The following is a 25,460-nucleotide window of genomic DNA, read 5'->3' on the forward strand; positions in this document are numbered from 1 at the left end:
CACACTGTCGACACATTTAGGGGCCGTTCGGTGGCACGTTTCCTGCTAAAACAACTCTGCTGAAAATGTCTCAGGGTGTCCTCAGATAGCCAGCCACAGGCTTTGTAATTGTTACCAGATCCGAACAAAGCAAGATAACACCTTTGAAATTCTTTTACGAGGTGACAGGTGATGTTAACTCCAGGCCACAGATGCTGAATTGCAGGAAGGATAACGCACCGGATTTACGGGTCTCTCTCTCTTTCTTCCGCTCGCTTCTCATGTGGTTTTCTGTAATCCTAGGAATCCAGTGCCGTTTCGATAAGCAGGGCTGCCTTAGAGAGGATATTTAGCATTTCCAAATTGAGATTATTGTCTGGTTAACTTTTTACCAAATGTCACCGTCTTTTCCCCAAAACCTATACTGAGAGCTTTATCTTTCTCTGAAACCAGTTTAAGAGCAGAACGACGTAAAAGTGCACACACACTAGGATTGTTTAAAACAACAACCAAAAAACCCTCTACAGTCTTCGACCAGACAGAAACTTTTATCACATGACAACAAAATTCAAGTCATAAGGAAGCCTGCACAGTGACCCACGAATAAATCTCTCGGCTGAGTCACCGGTTTTCACACAGTCATCACCAGGGGCTCAGACAGGCCCGCATGGGGCCCTCTTAGGCGCCTCCCTCCTGTTTACTCGGTGTCGGGCTCCGTGGAAGCACAGAGCCTCTTCATATCAGAACCGCACGTGGGAGCCACCACTGCACAATCCACGGGTGGTGGTTAATAGAAATGCAACTTGATCTCTGTCCGCCAGGAGAGTGCGGAGACCGGGGTCCTCTCCCGAGCGCACGGCCTAGGACGTGAGCTTCGAGTAGCTGGGAGGGGAGAACCGCCTTCGCAGGTACTTGAGGACATAGAGGGGCAGACAGCTCACCAGAGTGATGACAGACACTTTCCACAAGAAGGACAATGTGGCAATGAAGTACACGTCTGCAAGCAAACAGAAGACAGCGGTGAGCGGGCGGGAACGTGCCGCCCAGAGCCGGCGGGGCGGCAGGGCCATCGGAGGGGACGCGGGCCTCTCTCCCGCAGGGGATGTGCTGATGGCACCCAGGCTGCCAGCCTGACTTCCCTTCCCTGTCTCTCTCCTCCTCTCCTGACCCGCTTCTGGAGCTCCCGGACCTTCCGTGAAATGCTGTTTTCAACAACTCAGAAAAGAAAACTATGGGCAAAAAAATGCCCCTTCCGAGTGTTTTTGATTTGGAATCTGACAGCTGGAGTTTTTCTTTCTAAACCCGGCAGAAAGTGACGCTCAAACACACAGTTCTTCCCAGCAACGTTTCCCCCCTTCGCCTCAGCAATGGTCACAGAAGCCAGAGCCGGGTCTGAGGGCGGTGCAAAGGGGGGCGGAGACCCCTCGTCAGGAAGAGTGTGACCTGGAGGGGCGGGGAACTCCCTTTCCTGCCGCCACACAGTCAGGCCTGCAGTTCCGAGGGTTTTGCAACAGAGGAGTGACAGCTAGTGACTTTCAACAGTACCGGGAGTGGATGCCTGGCAGCCGCCTTCCCTGCCTCTTGAGCACAGGCTGGGGGAAATGCAGCGGGCACTAAGTAAGCACCTACTAAGTGTGCCAAGCCCAGGGCCCCAACCTATGACTGGTCCACATCTAAGGTGACGACCAAAGCTTCTTGAGGGCAGAGCTTGCATCTTCTAAGCCTCTGTGACTCCCTGGCCTCAAGCCACTGAGCGCACAGTAGGTGCTCACAAAACCTATTCAGAGAGACTTTTCAAACAAGTGTGAAACTGTTCTAAGACTTCACTTTTCACAGGAATGCTCCTTTTTCCTTTATCAAAACCTTCTTCAAGAGCGTTTACTGATACAGAAGAGGCGTGATAGAAGATGCTTTCATGACAAGGCAGAGTTTCTCAAGCTAATAACACTGGTAAGTCCTGCTGGACTGTCATTTACTCTCTGGATTCTCACCATCTCCATAGCTCCACGGAGCCCAGCACAGTGACCAGCTCCCTGGAGAAGCCCACTAGGTCCTTGCAGGACTGAACGAATCCCCTTCTAAGCCAGCAGGCACGGCATGGTTTTAAAGAAAACACTCTACCTTAAGATCATGCCTGCCAGCCTCAGTTCCAAGAGGCTGATTCTCAACTGCCACTTGTCCCAAGGGACGCCAGTGAGAAAAGGGCGGGCAGCTGAGTACAAAGGCCTGCTGGTGAGACCCCTGGACCTGATGGGCGGACCCTAAGTGCAGGGGGGTCTTACCGATAAATTCGTGGAGGAACACCAGGGAGGCGATGTAGCAGGCCAGGCTGAGCAGCTCGGCCACAGTCATAAGCCAGTGCCAGGTCTGGATGGTCAGGGCCACCATTAGCAGCTCCGTGAGGATCAGCGACGTGAAGGAAATCGCCACAATGTGCACGAATTCCGACTCAAACAGCAGCAGCGCCCCGTACATGATGGTGCTCCCTGCAAAGGCGGAGGGAAGTCTGGGTGGGGAGGGGCTTCTGCTGGCCACGCAGCCCTCCCTGCTGGGAGCGGATGCCTCCTCCTCCTTCCCCACCGAAGGCTCACCCTGCTCACTCACATCTGACTCCTTTTGTTTTTCCCATTCAGACATGAAAGGTACCATTTGTTAAAGGAGGTTAATGAGTGGTACTTTATGGAGGTTTGAAAGAGGCATCACATCCTAGTTTTCCTATGTTCCCTTTTGGCTGCATATAAGAGAGAGTTTATTTTTATTTTATTTTTTCCTTAACATCTTTATTGGAGTATAACTGCTTTACAATGGTGTGTTAGTTTCTGCTGTATAACAAAGTGAATCAGCTATATGTATACATACATCCCCATATCTCCTCCCTCGTGCGTCTCCCTCCTACCCTCCCTATCCCACCCCTCTAGGTGGTCACAAAGCACCGAGCTGATCTCCCTGTGCTATGCGGCTGCTTCCCCCTAGCTATCTATTTTACATTTGGTGGTGTATATAAGTCCATGTCACTCTCTCACTTCGTCCCAGCTTACCCTTCCCCCTCCCCGTGTCCTCAAGTCCATTCTCTATGTCTGTGTCTTTATTAATAGAGAGTTTATAATTGGATAGAGAAGCAGAGGAAGAGATAGAGAGGAAAAAAGGAAAAGAGGCAGAGAGAGCAACTATCTGGATTGGGTGGAACAAGAAAGAGACGTTTTTGTGTATTATTTTAAATGACAGATGTAGTCAGCCACAGAAGAACGAATACTGTACAATCCCACATATATGAGGGACCTAAGTAGTCACATTCATAGAGACAAAGTAGAATGGTGATTACCAAGAACCGTGGGGAGGAAGGAAAGAGGCGTTTGTTGTTGAATGGATACAGAGTTTCAGTTTTGCAAGATGAAAAAGTTCTGGGATCTGCTTCACAACAACATGAACATACGGGACACTACTGAACTGCACACTTAAGAAGAGTTAGACGGTAAATGTTATGCTTTGTCTCCTTTATCCCCCTCCCTGCCCCCAAACACAAAAAATGACAGGGACAACCAAGAGAGACCCTCAAGGAATTACGCACCTGCAACTGAGGAGAGAAAGAGAAGTGGGGGAGGGTCCAGGTAAGTGCATTTTCACCCAGAATTGCAGGAACTCAATGGGGAATGTCTCACGTTGATCAAAAACACTAGCTACGTGAGATTCCTGCTCAAGAGCAGGGCCAGGAGACCCTAAACCCCAAAACTCCTCAAATGACTGCCTGTTACAACAGTGCTGGGGATGCAGGGGGTGCAGTGAAGCACCACTGCTTGTTATTATGAACTTCCATGCAGGATTTGCTTTCTTCGACCAGCTACATACATGTCACTTTGCTATACTTCTCAAAAAAAAAAAACAACCCTCAAATTGTTTCAATGATGATTTAGCCTCCTAACAAATTCAACGGTCTACACTTTTTGACTACACATCCCATCAGAAAAAAAACACTAAGAATGAATCCCTAATGGACGATGTGGATCTGTAAGTTATCCATGTGTGCCTATGCAGACAGACATAGAGAGGTAGCAGGACCACTGTGCAAATGTATCAGGTACATTACAAAACATATATGACAAGAGAAGTTCTAAAAAGAGGAAAAAATGAATACGAAGAGAGGTTCTGACATTTCCTTTTCATATTCCAGTAAATCATCTTACAAAGCCTGTACAGTCTTGAGGGACCCTCTCTGGAGGCCACAGAAGTAAATATGTTGTTCAAGAACTACAACTTGACTTCAGAAAAAGTATCAGAACATTCCAGAAAGTGACCACTTTTTGTTACAATGTCTTGAACACCCCAGCAGGGTTTGATTAGTATTAGTTGTACTTTTCTCTGACTTTGTCTCAGTTAAGTGGACGGCACCACCTCACATGTGTGACTCTGTGCCTGATGAGCAAGGCCTGAGAACCCGAGGAGGGGGGCCCCCTCGGACACAGGGCCACACTCCTTACTGCAATCTCAGGATTCCAGCTGCTTCTCTTTGTGCTCTACAGACAATAGAATGGTGAAGTTGACCCTGGGGCCAAGGCCAGAGCATAAGACAACAGGTGGTTTCACCCGTCCTTACCTTGATAGATGCTGATCAAAACCCATATCAAGAATGTCTTGTAGGACAACGGCCGTCCCTGAATGAGAGAGAGGAAGACAGAGAGGGCTAGCGTGCGGGGCTCATCCAGGGCACGAGCCACCGTCAGGCTACCCTCCACCAACCAGACAAGGCAACCTGCCTGTTTTCATCAAAACAGTGGCTCACACACATCAAAATACATTAAAGAAATGACGTTTTTAAAAGAGAATTGATATTAGATGGAAATATTGGGTTGGCCCAAAAGTTCGCTCGGGTTTTTCCGTAAGATGTTACGGAATAACCTGAACGAACTTTTGGCCCAACCCAATAAATCTGCTCTTTATCAAAAATCCCCTGAGGACCAACAAATGCAATTACACACACACATTTTTCAGGAGTGTACACAAAAGCATTTCCAGGAACAGACACAAGTTGCAGCTACAAAATGGAACTGTCAGGGGCTTTTTAAAAAGGCATTAGAAGGTTTGTTTTAAAAGTTGACATATCACTGTACAGTTTAATATTCTTTACATGTGCATATCGTACTTTGAGAAAAGACATATACTCCCACGCCTTCCTCTCAAAAGAAAGCCACCAGTTCAAGTGCGTTCACATCAGACATGGAGGGTCTGTGTGAAATATGTTAAAAGAGGGAGGGAAGGAGGGAGGGAAGAAGGAAGAAACGATGGATAAGGAGGAAGGAAGGAAGGAGGAAGGGGCTCAGTGAACCTTGAGGAGATCCTTGTAGAGCTCAGGGTACAGCATGGCAACTTCTGATTTGACATCTTTGTCCAGGACCAGAGAAAACACAGGAAACATGGTATAGATGGTGGAGTACCTAGGACAAAAAAAATCACCACGGGTAATATCCAGCCAGTGGAGTATGAGCCATGTGCTGCCCCAGCCTCTGGAGCCCAATTTCCATTCCTTCATTCAACTACTACGTACTGAGCACCTGGTATGTGCCAGAGCCAGTTCGAAGCACTGGAGATTCAAGATGAAAAGCAGACCACAACGCCTGCCTTCGGAGAGTTTCCGTGCTGGTCGGTGAGTCAAAAAACAAATTCAGTAAACTATACCGTGTGCTGTGTGCTGGAGGTAAAGTGCTGAGGAGGGAAATACAACGGGGAAGAGGGAATGAGACATGGGGTGGGGTGGTGCAATTTTAGAGAGGGTGGACAGCAGATGGGGCATTTGAGAAAACACCCGCAGGAGGTGAGAGGGAGGCCATGCCAATATCCGAGGGAAGAGCATTCCAGGCAGAGAGAACAGCAAGTGCAAAGGCCCTGAGGTGGAGGCATGTCTGTCCTGTTTGAAGAACAGCGAGGCTGCCAGTCTGGGTGGAGCTGAGTGGGTGAGGGGGAAAGCGAAGAGATGAGAACCAAGAGGGAAAAGGGGACCAGATCATGGTGGGGGGGCCACATGGAGCGCGGCTCAGGGAACCCCTGGTTCTATTCAGGCATGTTCTGCCTCCCTTCCAGGACCTGACAAAGGACAGGCCATTTTTCCAATTAGAAGCAGGCAGAATTCCAGTGCCTACTTTCAGGCTGAACATAAGAAGATGGAAGGCATACTTTTTAAGACTCCACTGGGACCAGCCGGCCTCTCTGTGCTTCCCACCTTGGTAACCAGGGGAGCGCCCTGCCAGCACCTCTATCTAGGGCACGTGGTAACCAAACTCCACCTACCTGGGGAATTCAGAGACTGAGCACATCCTCTCAAAAGGTCAAAAGGAACGTCCTAAATTCCAGGTCAGGAACGGGGGGTGGGTTTGATAGCAAACATAGCAAACATCCAAGGAACAGCATGCCTCACAGGTCAGTGGCACACAGTGGCCAAGCTCTATCAGGGGTAACCTGGAGAGAGCAAGGCTCTGGCCGCCTTAGAGACCCACCAGCAGGATGGTCCACTATGGGCAGCCACGGCAGAGAGGGTACTTTCCAGATGCCCCTTCCACTCTTTCTAAGACCCCTCAGTGATTTCCTAAGAAATCAGTCTGTGAAGCTTCACTCTTGCCTGGTGTATCAATCAGCTGACAACCTCAGGCTCTCGTGGGCGAGCATTCTTCAACCATCAGGTATGAGTGGACCACAAACAGATCGGACTCTGCATCCGCAATTTGGCTAAGGGCTTACCAGTTCAAAAACGTATTCATTCAAGAAGGTTCTACACCAGACTGCCAGACCTGCCTTGACCTGGGGACTGAAGGGTCTTCACATGATGCTTCCTCCTTCTTCTGTGGCATGTTAGGGAGGTTTCATTAAAAATTAATACCTTGCCTGGACTTCCTTACCCAATGATGAGGAATCCTTGATAGAGAGGAACGGAGGCAAAGTAAAACACGGAGGAAAAGACAGCCTGTGCCGAGGAAAAAGGAGGATGTTACCAAAAACCATGACCAAAGCCCTTGTGTTTGTATCAGAAAAATAACAGCCAACGCTTACAGAGCACTTATTTTACACCCGCACGGTTACGGTGCTTTAAGTATATTAGCTCATTTAACTACTATAGCAACCCTGTGAAGGAGGTACTGTTATCATCATCCCCATTTTACAGATGAGGGAAGTAAGGCACAGAGAGGTCAAGTGACTTGCCCAAGATAGCACAGCTCAGAAGGGACAGAGCCAGGAGTCACACCGGAGAGTTTAGCTCCAGGGTCCACTCTCAGCTCTGCTGTGAACATTTATTAAGTTACACAAGCTGGACCCGGAAATACTTTGTATCTGATCTCAGTGAATCTCCAGAAGAACGCATGAGATCAAGTCCTAATACCCCCTACATTTTACAGAAGGGGAAACTGAGCACCTAAATGGCCCTGCGGGACTCAAGCCCAGTTCTGTCTCCAGAGCCCACACTCCTGGCGGCTCAGAATTACCACCTCTCTGGGTGTACAATCGATAAACGAGTTGGTGTACGTATTGGAAACATAGGGAAAAATAGCCTCCACTGTGAGGATATGCACCAGTTAGTTACCCTGGAGGGTAGGACCGCAGAGAAGGCTTCACTTCTCAGATTACATGTTTCACTCCTCTTGAAAATTTTTACAAAGAGCCCACAACCTGCTACTTTTGCAATTAGACAAAAGCAATAAAGATATTTACGAACCCCTACTGAAATGTCTGCTTCCGGATTTGGAAAATATTAGCTACTGACAGTGAGAAGTAGGCTAGGGAGATAAAATCAGGCTTGATGCTCTGTGACTTCCTTCTCTGAACATCTACCGGCCAACAGAAGCAAAGTGACCTCAAAGCTAATTTCTATCAGTACAAAACGTATGGGAGGCCAGGGATAACTGTTGCCTAAAGGCTTTTTAAAAACCGAACGTGGAGGAAAAGGCTGGGCCAGGCTAGTGGTTAAAAAGAGCGTGGGACAGAGACCCCTTCCCCTCATCACCCGCTGTGGGTGTTCGCTTGGCACAGAGCTCAGAACACAGGTGGCACCTAGCTAGAGCCATGGTCACGGGCAGCCCCGGCCACACCCGGTCGTGATTTCAGAACTGAAAGGTGAAATCTGTTTTTCAAATGACTTCTCACCCAGGCTGGGCCACTGCACAGGAAGGATGGTTATAAAGACGTCAAGAATCTGGTGTTCAGTTTTACAGAGCAACACCAGGAGCCTCTTTCTCTAGAAGGGCCAGACTGACCATAAAGCCTTCACCCTGGAAAGAGCACTGTGCTATGTCTTCATCTACCTAAGAGCCCACTACTCTCAAGGTGCAATTCGAACGGGACTTGCTCTCAGCCAGTCACTTTCAGCACAGTGGACAGGGTTAAGGGCGTTTTTTTGGCTTTTTTTTTTTTCCTACAGCACAAAGAACAATTCCTCATGCTAGAATTTTTTTTCTGAATCGATGTTCATGGTAACATACAGGCATTACAGAAGTCAGCTCACCCAGGCCAGCTTTTGTGTGTTTGCCCAGGGACAAGCTGATTAATCTCCCAGTGATTAAAACCATGACATTATCCAGGTCAGCTGATGAGCTAACATAACATACAAGTACAGATGTGGTCCGATGAACCGTAGCAGCTGTTAGCGTTTAGACTGTGTTGATGAAAATCACTGTAAGGCTCCTTCACTCATAAATGCAACAGATACTGAAAACATAAACCCCCCACCCCACCAAAGGCACGGATGAGCCGGTGGAGGGTGAATTCTCATGTACACCAGGAAGCACCACTCAACCCTTTAAGGCAGGGTATCTTTCGTGTATGATTAAACACCTTTCCCACAAATTAAAACATCACCTTAGGTTTATACATTAGCCTGTTTTGTTTTTATTAATAATGGTGAGGACGCCTTCGGCACTTGATGCCTTATAAAACTCTCTGCTTTTCAAAGCAGCCCTGTCTGAGAGGCAAGGGCCAAGATGCTTGGATGGAGTGACGGAGAAGTCTGATGCCCACTTTACAGGTGGAAAGACTGAAGCCCAGAGTGGTAACGTGACTTGCTCGAGGTCTCAGAGATACCTGATGATATGGGTTCCAAGATGTCCCATTCCTATGGTTCTCACCACTTAACTGGGGATATTTTTTCACCTAAACGCCCAAGGAGGAAAGTCAGCTAATAGTTTTTCAACAGCCAAAATGTTTCCTTTCCCTCCCTTTGGCCTCCTTCCTAATACAACTTCATTGCCACAGCCTGATGACAGACTTTGAAGGAGCTGGGGAGAGAGAAGATGGGAAAATACCTTACACATTCTAGAATCCTTTTGTGAAAAAGCAAGATGTAACTCCCTGAGAGGACTGATGATTGGGATAACTACACTGGACTCCCAGCCAGGCTGCACTGGAGGCAGAAGCGCGATGCCCTGGGCTGCGCCGCCCTCGCTAAGCACCCCCCCCTGCATGTGGAAGCAGCAGCTGGCCCTGTGGATGGAGGGCTGAGGGGCACACCTGCATTAAGAGCACAGGTACCGGAATCCCCTGCCTGGGTAGACTAAATCCCTGAGAGACACTGCACCGATTTCTCGCCCACGATGACCCTCAGCCTCCCCATCTGCAGAATGGGCACAGGCTACAGTGAGGACTGCAGGTGAGCCCGCATTGTGAACACTTAGCCTGATGCCCAGGGTACAGGAGGCACTCAAGAAAAGCAAGTCATTCTTCTTTTGTGGCTGCTCTCTGTAGGTCCTTGCTTCTGCATGTGGAAAACTCAAGGGCCAGAGTATTCACTCGGCATTTAACTCTGCATCTTTGCCTCTGGCCAACTAAGGATAACAACTCACCCCAATATGAGCACCTGGGCCATTTACACTACCGCCCACTTCGTGCCAAGCCCTGGCAAGGCACCACTGCTAATGCTTACATCGGCTCCACACAGCAAGCACAGCCTTCGCCCCCAACACAGGAAGGCTTCGGGGCGGCCACTCCAAGCTCTATCGCCCAGAATGTGGCGGGGGGATGGGGGTTGGGGGCGGTTAGGGGAGGGGCATTAAACCGGCCAGGCCGGGGCAACAGCTCCAAGGTGGAGACTAATTCTCAGGTCCATGGCAACCACACAGCCATGCGCACCTGCCCACCCACCTGCATGGTGCTGATGCAGAGGCTCCTGTGGATCACAAACTGGCTGAGGGCGGCCGAGCGCTTGTAGCTATTCCGGCCATGCACCATGAGTAACCGGCCAAGGTGCTTGAACTGGGTGATGGAGAAGTCCGCAGCCAGCGAAGCCTGTTTTCCTTCCTAAAATCCGACAAAATTGGGCACAGTCAGGAGCACAAGAGGTCAAGGCACTTTTTTTTTTTTAATTGAAAAAGCAAGAAACTGTAAGGAGATTTTTGAAGAACTTCAATATAGAGGTTCTTTGGTTTCCAGCTATACACGGTTGGTGGTCTGAGTCTAAATTTGATTTTAAAAGAGGAATTTATTTAAATAAAAAACATTCATAAGCACAGATACTCATAATTGGGAGGTCAAACGGATCTAGTATTAAGCCTTGGGGGTTAGGCCCAACCCATAATGTGTATCAGAAGCAAAGAATCATTCTAAGATAGGCATTTAGCACTCAGCTCCGTTCAGAGTTAAACATATGGGGGAGGGGGCACAGCTCATGCTACCAACAATACTAAACTGAACATTCCCGAACATACAGCTCTGCATGTTCATAGAACTGGAAATAATTTATAGCGCAGCCATATTATGGGATTCTCCTTTTTTTTTTTTTTTTTTTTTTGCAGTGCGCGGGCCTCTCGCTGTTGTGGCCTCTCCTGTTACGGAGCACAGGCTCCGGACGCGCAGGCTCAGCGGCCATGGCTCATGGGCCCAGCCGCTCCACGGCATGTGGGATCTTCCCGGACCGGGGCACGAACCCGCGTCCCCTGCATCGGCAGGCAGACTCTCAACCACTGCGCCACCAGGGAAGCCCTGGGATTCTCTAATTTTAAAAGGTACATGACGGATGCCTCTGGTGGGACACACGGACATCACAGCCTCCTGGTGTAACGCGACAGGAAGACAAAAACTCCCTTTATGTGCTCCGCACACCAAAAACTCAGAACCTGAATCAGATCCATCCGACCCGCAGACGTTGTGGGATGTTCCACAGCTGCCCCAAACGCTTCCAAAACATGAAAGTCGTGAGACACACCGCCTCCCCCCACAAAAGAGGTGGAGAGAAGTGTTCTCCATTAAAGAAGAGGGAAGAGACATGAAGACACGGGAATAAATGCAGTGCGCGATCCTTCACTGCTTCACGGAGATTTCTTTTTAAACACCTTGAGGACAACTAGGGAAATGAGACCATGAATATTACATAATATTATCATATCAGTGTTACGCTTGGGGTGATGCTGTTATTTTGCTTATGCAGAAGAATACACCTGTTCTTAAAAGAGATCCAAGCTGAAGTATTTAGGGGTAACATATCCGCAACTTGCTTTCAGCTGATTCTGAGGAAGCAGGGAGAGTGAGGGGGAGGAGGAGCAGAGGGAGAATCCTGCAACTGTTTACAGCCGGTAAATTACAGCAAAGAGTAGACAGGTGCTCACTGTTCTATTTCAACGTTTCTGAAGGAGTTACATTTTTCAAAATACAAAAGGTCGAGGCAACGTACAAAATGGTGGATCTACATGTTCTGATGTATAAAGAAAGCTAAGATAGAACAGATTTAGGCAAGCTGCATTTTAAAAAAAGCATAGTATAACGTTTTAAATTTTACATTCTACGTGGAAATAATGTATACACATGTGTAAGATGTGTGTATGCATATATATGTATTTATGTGTGTATATATATAATATTATATATATATACCCGTAACTACTAGTATAGAAATAGACAAAAATTCTGGAAGAATAACCAATGTTACTAGTTTTATACCGCCATCTAAAAGAAAGGATGCACTTTATCCATTTCTAAATTGTTTCAGGTTTTTTTTTTTTTACAGTGAGCACTTTTTACTTTTAGACTCCAAAAACCAAAGGAATCAGAATATAATTCTGAACAGAAGGGAAAATGTTTTAGTACTATCAGCATCGTGTGAAGAATTCCATCTATTAAACTCAAGTGTGCTTCTTAAAACCTGCATTAAAGGAATCCATACAGATTTCAGACATAACAACTCCTTCAAGGATCACTTAACTCTGCAATTTCAAGTAACTGTCAACTGGATGAGAACCAGAAAACTAGGAGAAAAAAAAAAGGGGGGTGGAAAAGAAAAAACATTTTTGGAAATTCCAAATGCAGCAATGTATGGAATGAAACACATAAGGGAGCATCTCCAGCCCTCACTCACGGCCTCTGTACTCTTACTCTACACACTGTGCTAACAAACGTGGTGACCAGCCTCCTTGCCTAGAGTCACCGCAAGATCACAAACGAGAGAGGGCAGGGTAAACTATACACGGCTGGCACACAGTTGACAGGGAAGGAAAGAGGAAAACTACTATACTGTAACACACAAACTTAGCCTTTTAATGATGGGCAGGACTTCCCTGGTGGCACAGTGGTTGGGAGTCCGCCTGCCAATGCAGGGGACGCGGGTTCAATCCCTGGTCTGGGAGGATCCCACATGCCACGGAGCAACAAAGCCCGTGCGCCGCAGCTACCGAGCCTGCGCGCTAGAGTCCGCAAGCCACAACTGCTGAGCCCGCATGCTACAGCTACTGAGGCCCGTGTGCCTAGAGCCCGTGCTCCGCAACAGGAAAGGCCGCCGTGGTGGGAAGCCCGTGCACCGCAACGAAGAGTAGCCCCTGCTCACCGCAGCTGGAGAGGGCCCGTGCGCAGCAAGGAAGAGCCAACACAGCCAAAAATAAATAAATTTTAAAAAATAATAAATTTAATGAGGGGCAAACCACGCCACATTCTTCCATAATCCCCAAGAGATCACCCCACAGTGTGATAATTAATGCTTTTACTGACAACACTCCCAGGAAAGCGTTTGAAGTACATTCGCTGCACCCTAAGAATGTAGCAAAACACTTTAAAAAATTCGGTTTTGGCAAGCAAAGACTCAGCATTTGTCTGTAAGATAACAGTGATAGGGATCTGTGACTTGCAGATAGTAATACTAGGTAATTATGATACATGATTCCTTATGCTCTGTAATTGTAATCTAGAATTTCCAGAAGCATTAAAAGCTGTGTCTTGGAGGGAAAATGAAACTCCAGCTGGTGGAGCAACTCCCAGCTAATGACACAACCACTTCACATCCTAACGACAACCACTCGGCAGAAATCAGCACACACGCCCCCCACCCCACGGGCTCACCTTTCCCTCGACACCCACACCGCAGTCCGATTCTTGGATCATACTGACGTCATTGCCTCCATCACCTGCGGGTCACCCAGACCAGAGAGAAGAGCCAGGAAATTAGGGAGAGGCAAGAAACATAAGCTTGCTTTTCACTGTTACTTTAAATAATCACACACGTGCTGCCTTTCACTGCATGCTAAGTGTCTTTTCTGCTCCGCTCCGCTTAATCGCTCCAGCAACCTGCAGCAACAGGTTATTTTACAGGCAGAGGAGCTGAGAGTCAGAGGAACCAGGTGACTGGCTGAGGGTCCTAGCCATTGAGTCACTGAGCAAGGGAACTGTGTCCATGCCACGTGGGCACTTACAACACCGCACGCCCTGCCTCCAAGGCGTGGGTGTCTCGTCATTATCAGCAATGACAGACGTTGCACGTAGGGCACGCTTACTGTGAGGGCAGCAAGCACTTCTTAAAAGCTACTGCCCTTCTGAATCCTCATAAGCACCATCTGAGAGAACCACTGTTACTCTCCCCTTCTACCAATGAGCAGGCAGGCTCAGCTGGGGGAAGGAAGCCCTCCGGGACCCTCAGCTAGGAAAAACCAGCAGTTTGGACCCAGATTCCTCTCCGCAGTGTGGTCTTAGCCCCCAGGCATTGCTGTGTCCCATGTCACTGGCAAAGGAAGCGCAGGCTAAGGAGGAACGCCCTCAGCATGCTTCTCGACTCTTTCTCAAAGCAAAATACTTAAAAAAAAAACAATAATAATAACAAAAATAGGGTCCAAGGGGGAGGGGGTGTCCATGTCACGGCCTGAATAAAGTGGCCTGGGGACCTGACCGCCAGGGCGGCAGGACCCAATCACCCCTTGGGAAGGTCGCTCTGCGCAGGCGCGGCAGCCCCTACCTACTGCACACGTGAGCTTCCCAGTGCGCTCCTGGAGCAGGCGAACGATCTGGGCCTTCTGGGTGGGCGCGCAGCGGCAGCAGACCACGGCCGGGCACTGGCAGGCCAGCTCCATGAACTCGTACTCGTAGTACTTGAGGCAAACCTGGCGGGGTCAGGGAGAGGTGGTGCGTCGGCCAAGGCCCCTCCCACACGGCAGCTCCCGGGAGGAGCCTGCTGGCGGGGTTGCCCGTGCCCACCTCCAGGGAGTCTCCGGAGATGACCAGGGCACAGTCGTGCTTCCTGCGGAAGGCGTTCAGCTCGAGGTGGGCCTCGCCGCGGTTGGTCACCTGGAAGGAAAGACAGGAGGAAGGAGGCCTTGCTCTCCGGAGCTGGTGGAACAACAAACAGCGGCTTCCTGCAGCCTCGTGAAGACCATGGCCACCGGCCCGGGACCCCACCCCTCCCCTGCCCCCAGGGCCAGAGCCGAATTAGGTCCTGTTTGCTGTGACTCTGTGGGAATCCGGAGGGCCTGTACGCCAACCATCCCTCACACTTCCCCCAGGATGGCTGTGACCCACATAATAAAAATAAGAGCACAAAGCCACTGTGCTTTCATTCTGTGCCAGGCACTGTGCAAATAAGCACTTTTCAAGCATTTTCACCCCATTTGTTTCTCACAAGGACTCTTCGAGGTGCATGATGATAATAGTTCTACTTTACATCTAAGGAAACTGACACAGGGCAATATTTGTTAGCCTGGCTACCATGTCACAGCCCATCCACTGCAGAGCAGGCCTCGGAAGCCAGGCATCAGGCAGGGGCTTTTCTAAGGACCAGGTGTTAAATATGACACGCTTTGTGGACCATACAGTCTGTCACAACTACCCAACTCTGCCGCTACAGTGCCAAAGCAGCCACAGACAATACGTAAACAGATGGGTAGATCTTGTGTTTAAATAAAACTTTATTTACAAAAACAGGTGGCCAGCACACGGGCTACAGTTTGCAGCCCCTGAATTCTAGAGCATACAGTGTGTTCTCACTATGTGCAATAGTTATGTCCTGGAAAGTTGCTGTGAATACTGAAGTAGTGATTTTTAAACCACTGCTCCTGGGGGAGGTACAGGGCTGGCTAGGCTCCTAGGAGCCTCTGGTCCCAATATTTTTGTCCATCAGTCAATACATAACCTCATTTTCTATGTGCCTCTGTTTAAAGACATCTTTGAAAATATGTATTGTTGAAATAAGTCAGAGAAAGACAAGTACTGCATGATATCACTTATATGTGGAATCTAAAAAATAAAACAAACTAGTGAATGTGACAAAAAAGAAACAGACCCACAGATATAGAGAACAAACTAGTGGTTACCAAGTGGGAGAGGGAAGCAGGGAGGGGCAAGATAGGGGTAGGGGATTAAGAGGCACAAACTACTATGTATAAAATAAGGGGCTGGCAGAGTCAAGATGGCAGTGTGGGAAGACACAGAGTTTGCGTCTCCCCACAACTAGGGAACCTGCTGGACGCTGGTGGGGGATCTCAACACCCCAAGAGACAGGAGGAGTGCTCAAGCGAACCGGTAAGATGTGGGGGGACTGAGTGGGGAGGAGAAGTGGAGGCCAGACAGGACCAGCGCCCCTGAGGGGTGGCTGAGAGGGGGCAGGGGTTCCCACGCCTGGAGGGACCCTCAGGAGCTCGGACGGGGGTGGAGTGCACCAAGCGTTTCCCCTGCCCAATCGGCCAGGGAAGTCTGCCTTGCTCTCAGGCCGGGTCCTACGCCCTCAGAGGCCCCTTCTAGGCCCCTTTGGTCCTGGGGGTGTAGGAAGGAGGCTGGGGGAGAACAGGAGAGGCAGGCGGGAGAGGCCCTTGGGGACTGGAGGAGAGCAGCAGAGGGCGTTTGCCCCACCCACTCGAGCCCTGCTGGGCTCCCAAGTGGGGTCCCCCACCCTCTGAGACCACAGGCAGGAGGCACACCTGGGCCCCTTCTGTTCTGTTGAGCCTAAGCCCCGCCCCCTACACCCCCAGGGCCTTTTCCAGCCCTGGGGGTCCTAAGCATAGGCCCTGCCCACCATCCAAACCCCACCCCTGCTTAGGCCCTGCCCTCCACAACCAAGGCCTTTTCCACCTTTTTCTTTTTCCTTCTCCTCCTCTTTTTTACTATTGTGGTTCTGTTTTACCTTTCGGGTGTTGTTTCATCTATATTTTTATTTTTATATTCTTTCTAACATATCTGTTGGTTTCCTAGTCTAATTTTATTTTTTACTTTGTTATTGTTTTCCTTTTTTTTTTTTTTTTTGGCCGCCCCACACGGCTTACAGGATCTTGGTTCATGAGCCAGGGGTTGGGCCGAAGCTCCTGTGGTGGGAGCTCCAAGTCTGAACCACTGGACTAACAGAGAACCCCAGACCCCAGGGAATATTCATCGGAATGAGGTCTCCCAAAGGTCCTCATGTTGGCACCAAGACCCAGATCTACCCAACAGCCTACAAACTCCAGTGCTGGAAGCCTCAGGCCAAACAACAAGTAAAACAGGAACACAATCCCACTCATCAAAAAAAAAAAAAAAAGTGAGACGGCAAAAAAAAATACGTCAGAGATGAAGGAGCAAGGTAAAAACCTATAAGACCAAATAAATGAAGAGGAAACAGGCCATCTACCTGAAAAAGAATTCAGACAGTAAAGATGATCCCGAATCTCGGAAACAGAATGGAGGCACAGACTGAGAAAACAAAAGAAATGTTTAACAAAGATCTAGAAGAACTAAAGAACAAACAGAGTTGAACGACACAGTAACTGAAGTGAAAAATACACTAGAAGGAATCAATAACAGAATAACTGAGGCAGAAGAATGAATAAGTGAGCTGGAAGACAAAACGGTGGAAATAACTGCTGAGGAGCAGAATAAAGAATGAAAAGAACTGAAGACCATCTCAGAGACCTCTGGGATAACAATAAATGTGCCAACATTCAAATTATAGGGTCCCAGAAGAAGAAGAGAAAAAGAAAGGGTCTGGGAAAATATCTGAAGAGATTATAGTAGAAAACTTCCCTAACATGGGAAAGGAATTAGTCACCCAAGTCCAGGAAGCACAGAGAGTCCCATACAGGATAAACCCTAGGAGAAACACACCAAGACACATATTAATCAGACTAACAAAAATTAAATTCAAAGAAAAAATATTAAAAGCAGCAAGGGTAAAGCAAAAAATAACATACAAAGGAATCCCCATAAGGTTATCAGCTGATTTTTCAGCAGAAACTCTGCATGCCAGAAGGGAGTGGCAGGATATACTTAAAGTGATGAAAGAGAAAAACCTATAACCAAGATTACTCTACCCAGCAAGGATCTCATTCAGATTCAACAGAGAAATCAAAAGCTTTCAGATGAGCAAAAGCTAAGAGAGGGGCTTCCCTGGTGGCGCAGTGGTTGAGAGTCCGCCTGCCGATGCAGGGGAAACGGGTTCGTGCCCCGGTCTGGGAGGATCCCACGTGCCGCGGAGCGGCTGAGCCCGTGAGCCATGGCCGCTGGGCCTGTGCTCCGCAACGGGAGAGGCCACAACAGTGAGAGGCCCACATACCGCCAAAAAAAAAAAAAAAAAAAAAAAAAAAAAAAAAAGCTAAGAGAATTCAGCACCACCAAGTGAGCTTTACAACAAATGCTAAGGAAACTTCTCTAGGCAGGATACACAAGAGAAGAAGCAGACCCACAAAAACAAACCCAAAACAATTAAGAAAACGGTAATAGGAACATACATATCGATAATAACCTTGAATGTAAATGGATTAAATGCCCCAACCAAAAGACACAGACTAGCTGAATGGATACAAAAACAGGACCCATATATATGCTGTCTACAAGAGACCCACTTCAGACCTAGGGACACATACACACTGAAAGTGAAGGGATGGGAAAAGATATTCCATACAAATGGAAATCAAAAGAAAGCTGGAGTAGCAATACTTGTATCAGATAAAATAGACTTTAAAATAAAGACTGTTAGAAGAGATAAGGAAGGACACTACATAATGATCAAGGGATCAATCCAAGAAAAAGCTAAAACAATTATAAATGTTTATGCACCCAAAATAGGAACACCTCAATACACAAGGCAAATGCTAACAACCATGAAAGTGGAAATTGACAGTAACACTAAAATAGTAGGGGACTTTAACGCCCCACTTACACCAATGGACAGATCATCCAAACAGAAAATAAATAAGGAAACACAAGCTTTAGATGACACAATAGGTCAGATACATTTAATTGACATTTATAGAACATTCCACATGAAAGTGGCAGAATACACTTTCTTCTCAAGTGCACACAGAACATTCTCCAGGATAGATCACATCTTGGGTCACAAATCAAGCCTCGGAAAATTTAAGAAAACCGAAATCGTATCAAGCATCTTTTCTGACCACAACATGATGAAATTGGAAATCAATTACAGGGGAAAAAAAACTGCAAAAAAACATAAATACATGGAGGCTAAACAGTGCACTACTAAATAACCAAGAGATCACTGAAGAAATCAAAGAAGAAATTTAAAAAAAAACATAGAAACAAATGACAACAAAAACACAACGACCCAAAACCTATGGCATGTAGCAAAAGCAGTTCTAAGAGGGAAGTTTATAGCAATTCAATCTCACCTCAAGAAACAAGAAAAATCTCAAATAAACCATCTAACCCTACACCTAAAGCAACTAGAGAAAGAAGAACAAAGAAAACCCAAAGTCAGTAGAAGGAAAGAAATCATAAAGGTCAGAGCAGAAATAGATGAAATAGAAATGAAGAAAACAATAGCAAAGATCAATAAAATGAAAAGCTGGTTCTTTGAGAAGATAAACAAAATTGATAAACCCTTAGCCAGACTCATCAGGAAAAAAAGGGAGAGGATGCAAATCAATAAAATTAGAAATGAAAAAGGAGAAATCACAACTGACACTGTAGAAATACAAAGGATTATGAGAGACTACTACAAACAACTATATACCAATAAAATGGACAACCACGAAGAAATGGACAAATTCTTGGAAAGGTACAATTTTCCAAGACTCAATCAGGAAGAATTAGAAAATATAAACAGACCTATCACAAGTAATGAAATTGAAACTAATTAAAAATCTTCCAATAAACAAAAGTCCAGGACCAGATGGCTTCAAAGGCGAATTCTATCAAACATTTAGAGAAGAGCTAACACAGATCCTTCTCAAACTCTTCCAAAAAACTCCAGAGGGAGGAACACTCGCAAATTCATTCTACAAAGCCACCACCCTGATACCAAAACCAGAAAAAGATATCACAAAAAAAGAAAATTATAGACCACTATCACTGATGAACATAGATGCAAAAATCCTGAACAAAATACTAGCAAACAGAGTCCAACAACACATTAAAAGGATCATACACCACGATCAAGTAGGATTTATCTCAGGGATGTGAGGATTCTTCAATATACACAAATCAATCAATGCGATACGCTATATTAACAAATTGAAGAATAAAAACCACATGATCATCTCAACAGACGCAGTAAAAGCTTTTGACAAAATTCAACACCCATTTATAATAAAAACTCTCCAGAAAATGGGCATAGAGGGAACCTACCTCAACATAATAAAGGCCATATATGACAAACCCACAGAAAGCATCATAATCAATGGTGAAAAACTGAAAGCATTTCCTCTAAGATCAGGAACAAGATAAGGATGTCCACTCTCGCCACTCTTATTCAACACAGTTTTGGAAGTCCTAGCCACGGAAATCAGAGAAGAAAAAGAAATGAAAGGCATACAAATTGGAAAAGAAGAAGTAAAACTGTCACTGTTTGCAGATGACATGATACTATACATAGAAAATCCTAGATGCCACCAGAAAACTACTAGAACTAATCAATGAATTTGGTAAGGTTGCAGGATACAAAATTAATGCACAGAAATCTCTAGCAATCCTATACGCTAACAACGAAAAATCAGAAAGAGAAAATAAGGAAACAATCCCATTTACCATCACAACAAAAAGAATAAAATACCTAGGATAAACCGACCTAAGGAGGCAAAAGACTTGTCAGAAAACTATAAGACACTGATGAAAGAAATCAAAGATGACACAAACAGATGGAGAAATATACCATGTTCTTGGATTGGAAGAATCAATATTGTGAAAATGACTGTACTACCCAAAGCAATCTACAGATTCAATGCAATCCCTATCAAACTACCAATGGCATTCTTCACAGAATTAGAACAAAAAAATTTTACAATTCGTATGGAAACACAAAAGACCCTGAATAGCCAAAGCAATCTTGAGAAAGAAAAACAGAGCTGGAGGAATCAGGCTCTCTGACTTCAAACTATACTACAAAGCTAAAGTAATCAAGACAGTATGGTACTGGCACAAAAACAGAAACATAGATCAATGGTACAGGATAGAAAGCCCAGAGATAAACCCATGCACATATGGTCACCTAATTTATGACAAAGGAGGCAAGAACATACAATGGTGGTTCTTCAATAAGTGGTGCTGGGAAAACTGGACAGTTACATGTAAAAGAATGAAATTAGAACACTCCCCAACACCATACACAAAAATAAACTCCAAATGGATTAAAGACCTAAATGTAAGACCAGACACTATAAAACTCTCAGAGGAAAACACAGGAAGAACACTCTTTGACATAAATCACAGCAAGATCTCTTTTGACCCAACTCCTAGAGTAATGAAAATAAAAACAAAACTAAATACATTGGACCAAATTAAACTTCAAAGCTTTTGCACAGCGAAAGAAACCATAAACAAGATGAAAAGACAACCCTCAGAATGGGAGAAAATATTTGCAAATGAAACAATGGACAAAGGATTAATCTCCTGGGCTTCCCTGGTGGCGCAGTGGTTGAGAGTCCACCTGCCAATGCAGGGGACGCGGGTTCGTGCCCCGGTCCGGGAGAATCCCACATGCCGCGGAGCGGCTGGGCCCATGAGCCATGGCCGCTGAGCCTGTGCCTCCAGAGCCTGTGCTCCGCAGCGGGAGAGGCCACAACAGTGAGAGGCCCGTGTACCGCAGAAAAAAAAAAAAAAAAGATTAATCTCCAAAATATACAAACAGCTCATGGAGCTCAATATCAAAAAAAACCAAACAATCCAATTAAAAAATGGGCAGAACACCTAAATAGACATTTCACCAAATAAGACATACAGATGGTCAAGAGGCACATAAAAAAGATGCTCAACATCACTAATTATTAGAGAAATGCAAATCAAAATTACGAGGTATCACCTCACACTGGTCAGAATGGCCATTATCAAAAAATCTAGAATCAATAAATGCTGGAAACGGTGTGGTGAAAAGGGAACCCTCCTGCACTGTTGGTGGGAATATAAATTCATACAACCACTATGGAGAACAGTACGGAAGTTCCTTAAGAAACTAAAAACAGAACTACCATATGACCCAGCAATCCCACTATTGGGCATATACCCTGAGAAAACCATAATTCAAAAAAAGACATGTACCACAATGTTCACTGCAGCATTATTTACAATAGCCAGGACATGGAACCAACCTAAATGTCCATCGACAGATGAATGGGTAAAGATGTGGCACATATATACAATGGAATATTATTCAGCCATAAAAAAACCCGAAATTCTTTTTAGTGAGGTGGACGGACCTAGAGTCTATCATACAGAGTGAAGTCAGAAAGAGAAAAACAAATGCTGTATGCTAACACATATATATGGAATCTAAAAAAAAAAAAATGGTACTGATAAACCTAATGGCAGGGCAGAAATAAAGACATAGACATAGAGAATGGACTTGAGGACACGGGGGTGGAGGGGGAAGCTGGGGCAAAGTGAGAGAGTGGCATGGACATATATACACTACCAAATGTAAAACAGACAGCAGCCACATAGCACAGGGAGATCAGCTCAGTGCTTTGTGACCACCTAGAGGGGTGGGATAGGGAGGGTGGGAGGGAGGCTCAAGAGGGAGGGGATATGGGGATATATGTATGCATACACCTGATTCACTTTGTTGTACAACAGAAACTAACACAGTATGGTGAAGCAATTATACTCCAATAAAGATCTATTAAAAAATTTAAAAATAAAATAAAATAAATAAGCCACAAGATATACTGTACAGCACAGGGAATACAGACAGTATTTTATAACTATAAATGGAATATAAGTTTTAAAAACTGTGAATCAGTGTGTTGCACACGTGAAACATATAATATTGTACATCAACTACACTTCAATAAAAAAATTTTTAATTAAAAAATATATTTATTATTGATTAATTAACCCTAGACTCATGGCCAACAGGACCATAACTCATGCCTGGAGGAAGCTTATCTCCGGGAGGCTCATCACAGCCTTCCTGCACTCAGGGATATGGTCAGTACCCAGCTCTGTGCTGGGGGCCATGTTGGTGAAATTGCTAACAAAAAACCCCACAAAAATGCAAAAAACGTGGCACTGAGTGGACTGAAAAGGACCCTTGCGTCCGCCTGAGAGCTGAGACAAGAAGGCAGAGCAGGCTTCCCTGGTGGCGCAGTGGTTAAGAATCTGCCTGCCAAAGCAGGGGACACAGGTTCGAGCCCTGGTCCAGGAAGATCCCACATGCCGTGGAGCAACTAAGCCCGCGCGCCACAACTACTGAGCCTGCGCTCTAGAGCCCACGAGCCACAACTACTGAGCCCACGTGCCACAACTACTGAAGCCCACGCGCCTAGAGCCCGTGCTCTGCAACAAGAAAAGCCACCGCAATGAGAAGCCCGCGCACCGCAACGAAGAGTAGCCCCCGCTCGCCGCAACTAGAGGAAGACTGTGCGCAACGCAGCCAAAAATAAATCAATACATTTTTTTTTAAAAAGGCAGAGCACCGCCCCTCTCCACCTCAGCTAGGAACTCACTCGTCAGATGACTCAGACTTTCCACTGCTGTGCGTGCAGCCATATAGGGCCCTGAAAGCACCTCGAGTATTGATTTTCGGGTTACAAACAAGGTTTAGTGAGTGGGTGAATTTGCAAATACAGCATCCATGAACAATGAGGATCCACTGTATCTGTCTCCACACGATGCTGGTTGTGCTAGTCCCAAAACTGCTGGATTTCATAAAGCTTCAACGGGCTATAGACCAAAGGCAGGGGTATGGGGGGAGACGCCCAAAACATCTAGATCCAGTTGTTCGGCTTGGTAGCTCTGATGACAGAGGAGCAGGACCACCACATCTGGCCCCAGAGGAGACCTAGTGCCCCTCCCAACTCCCCACTCAATAAGGCCAGTCACAGTCCTTGGCTTCGAGCCCTGCAGCAGCTCCTTGTGCCTGCACTGTTTGGGCCAAGCGCTGGCCACCAGGGCAGGGAATTCATTTGCCACCCAACACACCTCCTTCTAAAGGTGCCTCAAGGGTTTCCTTCAGGAGGGCAGACAGGCCAGTATCTGCGATCTGGAACTGATTTCCTACCCAAGGACTTGGCTTTGAAGGGTTCAGGGAAATCCCAGACTTGTATGAACAATTTCACACGTATGAGCTCATCTGCATCCTTCACGCTGATCATGCCTAACTCCCGTCAGCTCCTCAAAGGGACCACAGCCAGCACCGGGTTAGGAACACAGGTTAACACGGGGCGGTAACCAGGTGTTCCTGCACCACCACCAGCAGGAATCGTTGAGCCTTGCCTGGGTCACTCAGTGATCCACCCAAACCAACGACGTGAGCTCCCGCCACCCCCCACCCAGGGGTCCACGCGAGGCTATGAGGTTACAGGGCAAACGGCAGCACCACCCCACAGGGCCCCAGAGCAGAGAACGCTTTACCAGCCGAAAAACGTGGATGTCTTGGTTTCTGGTCACCAGATGTGCATTCTTTGCTGTGCATGTAGCTGTCTCCAGCTTGTCGCCCGTCAGCATCCAAACCTGAAATTACCGCATGGAAGGGGTCCCCTTGGTTAGTGTTTGAGGCTAGCCTGTCGCCTGTGTCAGCCGAGTTTCCAAACACATCGAGCTGAACTTGATACGTTCCATTTACCTCCTTGAGGCCTACAATGTCCCCAACGAACCACAGGAAAGGGCCCAGTTCAAGGGTTTCAAGACCTTGGGCGTCCGCCGCTGGTGGCAGCAAAAGCTGGTGTGGCACTTCTGAAAAACTGGCCGCATGCTGCAGTAGACATCGTAAAACTCAACCTCTGCCCTCCTAATCCCCGTTCTGGAAATTTTTCTTAAAGCAATAAATAATCTCAAAGAAGGGGAAGGCTGTATGGATGAGGGGTCACTTCCATGTCCCACAGGAAACACTGATTTGTCACGTCCCATAGGGTCTTTCTACGTGGCCGGATGCCCCCGAGCAATCTCAGGGGGCTGAACCCTAACTAAAACGCCGACAGTAAACGTGCCAGGTTCTTCCTCGCCTCATAACTGAGCACTGTGCGTCTCACTGCTGCAGGCTCAGAGAGGGTAGGTGACTTGCCCAAAGCCACAGAGCTAGCTCCTGTCCCAACCAGGCCCAGAACCCAGGTCTTCAGAGTCTAAACGGATGTGCTTCCTACGCTGCTGATTCACCCATTAACCCTCTGTTCTCTCTGCTCCCAGTGGGGAAGTGGGGTGGGGGCCTTAGAGTCATCGGACAAAGGAAATCTTGGCAGCAGGGCAAGCGCAGGAAAGAAAATAACCACAAAGGTTCCCCGAGTGTTTACCGTGCGGGGCACCTGTTAAGTGCTGTGCATCGTTCCTTCACAGTAACTTTATGAGGTGGGAAACGGAGGCCCAGGCCTCATCCGTCCTGCTGACATCGCCCCGCTCACGGGCACTCCTGCCAGATGCGGGCCCAAGGATGCAGCCTAGAGCTGCTCTGGGCAGAGGCAGGCAGCTTAACCTACATATTTTCAGGAGCTTCTAGCCGATGAGTTTGCTAATCCCTTGCTTGGGTCCGCTGAGATGCAGCCCACTCCCCAGACGCCCTCTACTGGCGTCTCTGGATTAAACTACTAGATATGTATTTTTTGGCCCCAAACAAAAATGTAAATATGGCAGTTTGTTGGGGCAGATGGTCACTCTGTTGGGTGGTCATTCAGTTACCCAGACCAAAAGACAGATGGTTGGCTGGCCGGACACTCAACAAGAATATAACAAACACCGCAAATGCGTGGGACACAGCTGGTCCTGAGAGCTAAGGAGATGCTCTCGGTCCTGTCTCCATGGAGCCCGGCGTGCAGAGGGGAAGCCGGCAGCAAAAGCAGACACACAAGATGTCTTCCACAGCTGTCAAGGATGGGAGGGCTACAGGTCACTGTCCGAGCCCGGTTCCCTGTCAC

General features: G+C 47.1%; 1 protein-coding gene across 1 annotated transcript in view; it reads right to left on the reverse strand.

Annotated features, from left to right (window-relative positions):
* Positions 1-514: 514 nt before the first annotated feature.
* ATP9A (ATPase phospholipid transporting 9A (putative)) overlaps positions 515-25,460 on the reverse strand; it is a 131,155-nt gene continuing 106,209 nt past the window's right edge. Inside the window, exons 19-28 of the mRNA XM_079718608.1 lie at positions 23,968-24,066; positions 14,398-14,487; positions 14,159-14,303; positions 13,273-13,337; positions 10,093-10,248; positions 6,864-6,928; positions 5,300-5,408; positions 4,571-4,628; positions 2,262-2,465; positions 515-976 (exon numbers count right to left, since the gene is read on the reverse strand). Of these exons, the coding sequence (XP_079574734.1) occupies positions 840-976; positions 2,262-2,465; positions 4,571-4,628; positions 5,300-5,408; positions 6,864-6,928; positions 10,093-10,248; positions 13,273-13,337; positions 14,159-14,303; positions 14,398-14,487; positions 23,968-24,066 (1,128 nt within the window). The 3' untranslated portion in view covers positions 515-839. The remainder of the gene's footprint in view (positions 977-2,261; positions 2,466-4,570; positions 4,629-5,299; positions 5,409-6,863; positions 6,929-10,092; positions 10,249-13,272; positions 13,338-14,158; positions 14,304-14,397; positions 14,488-23,967; positions 24,067-25,460) is intronic.

Source organism: Hyperoodon ampullatus, assembly GCF_949752795.1.
Source record: "Hyperoodon ampullatus genome assembly, chromosome: 14".
NCBI classification, from domain to species: domain Eukaryota; kingdom Metazoa; phylum Chordata; class Mammalia; order Artiodactyla; family Ziphiidae; genus Hyperoodon; species Hyperoodon ampullatus.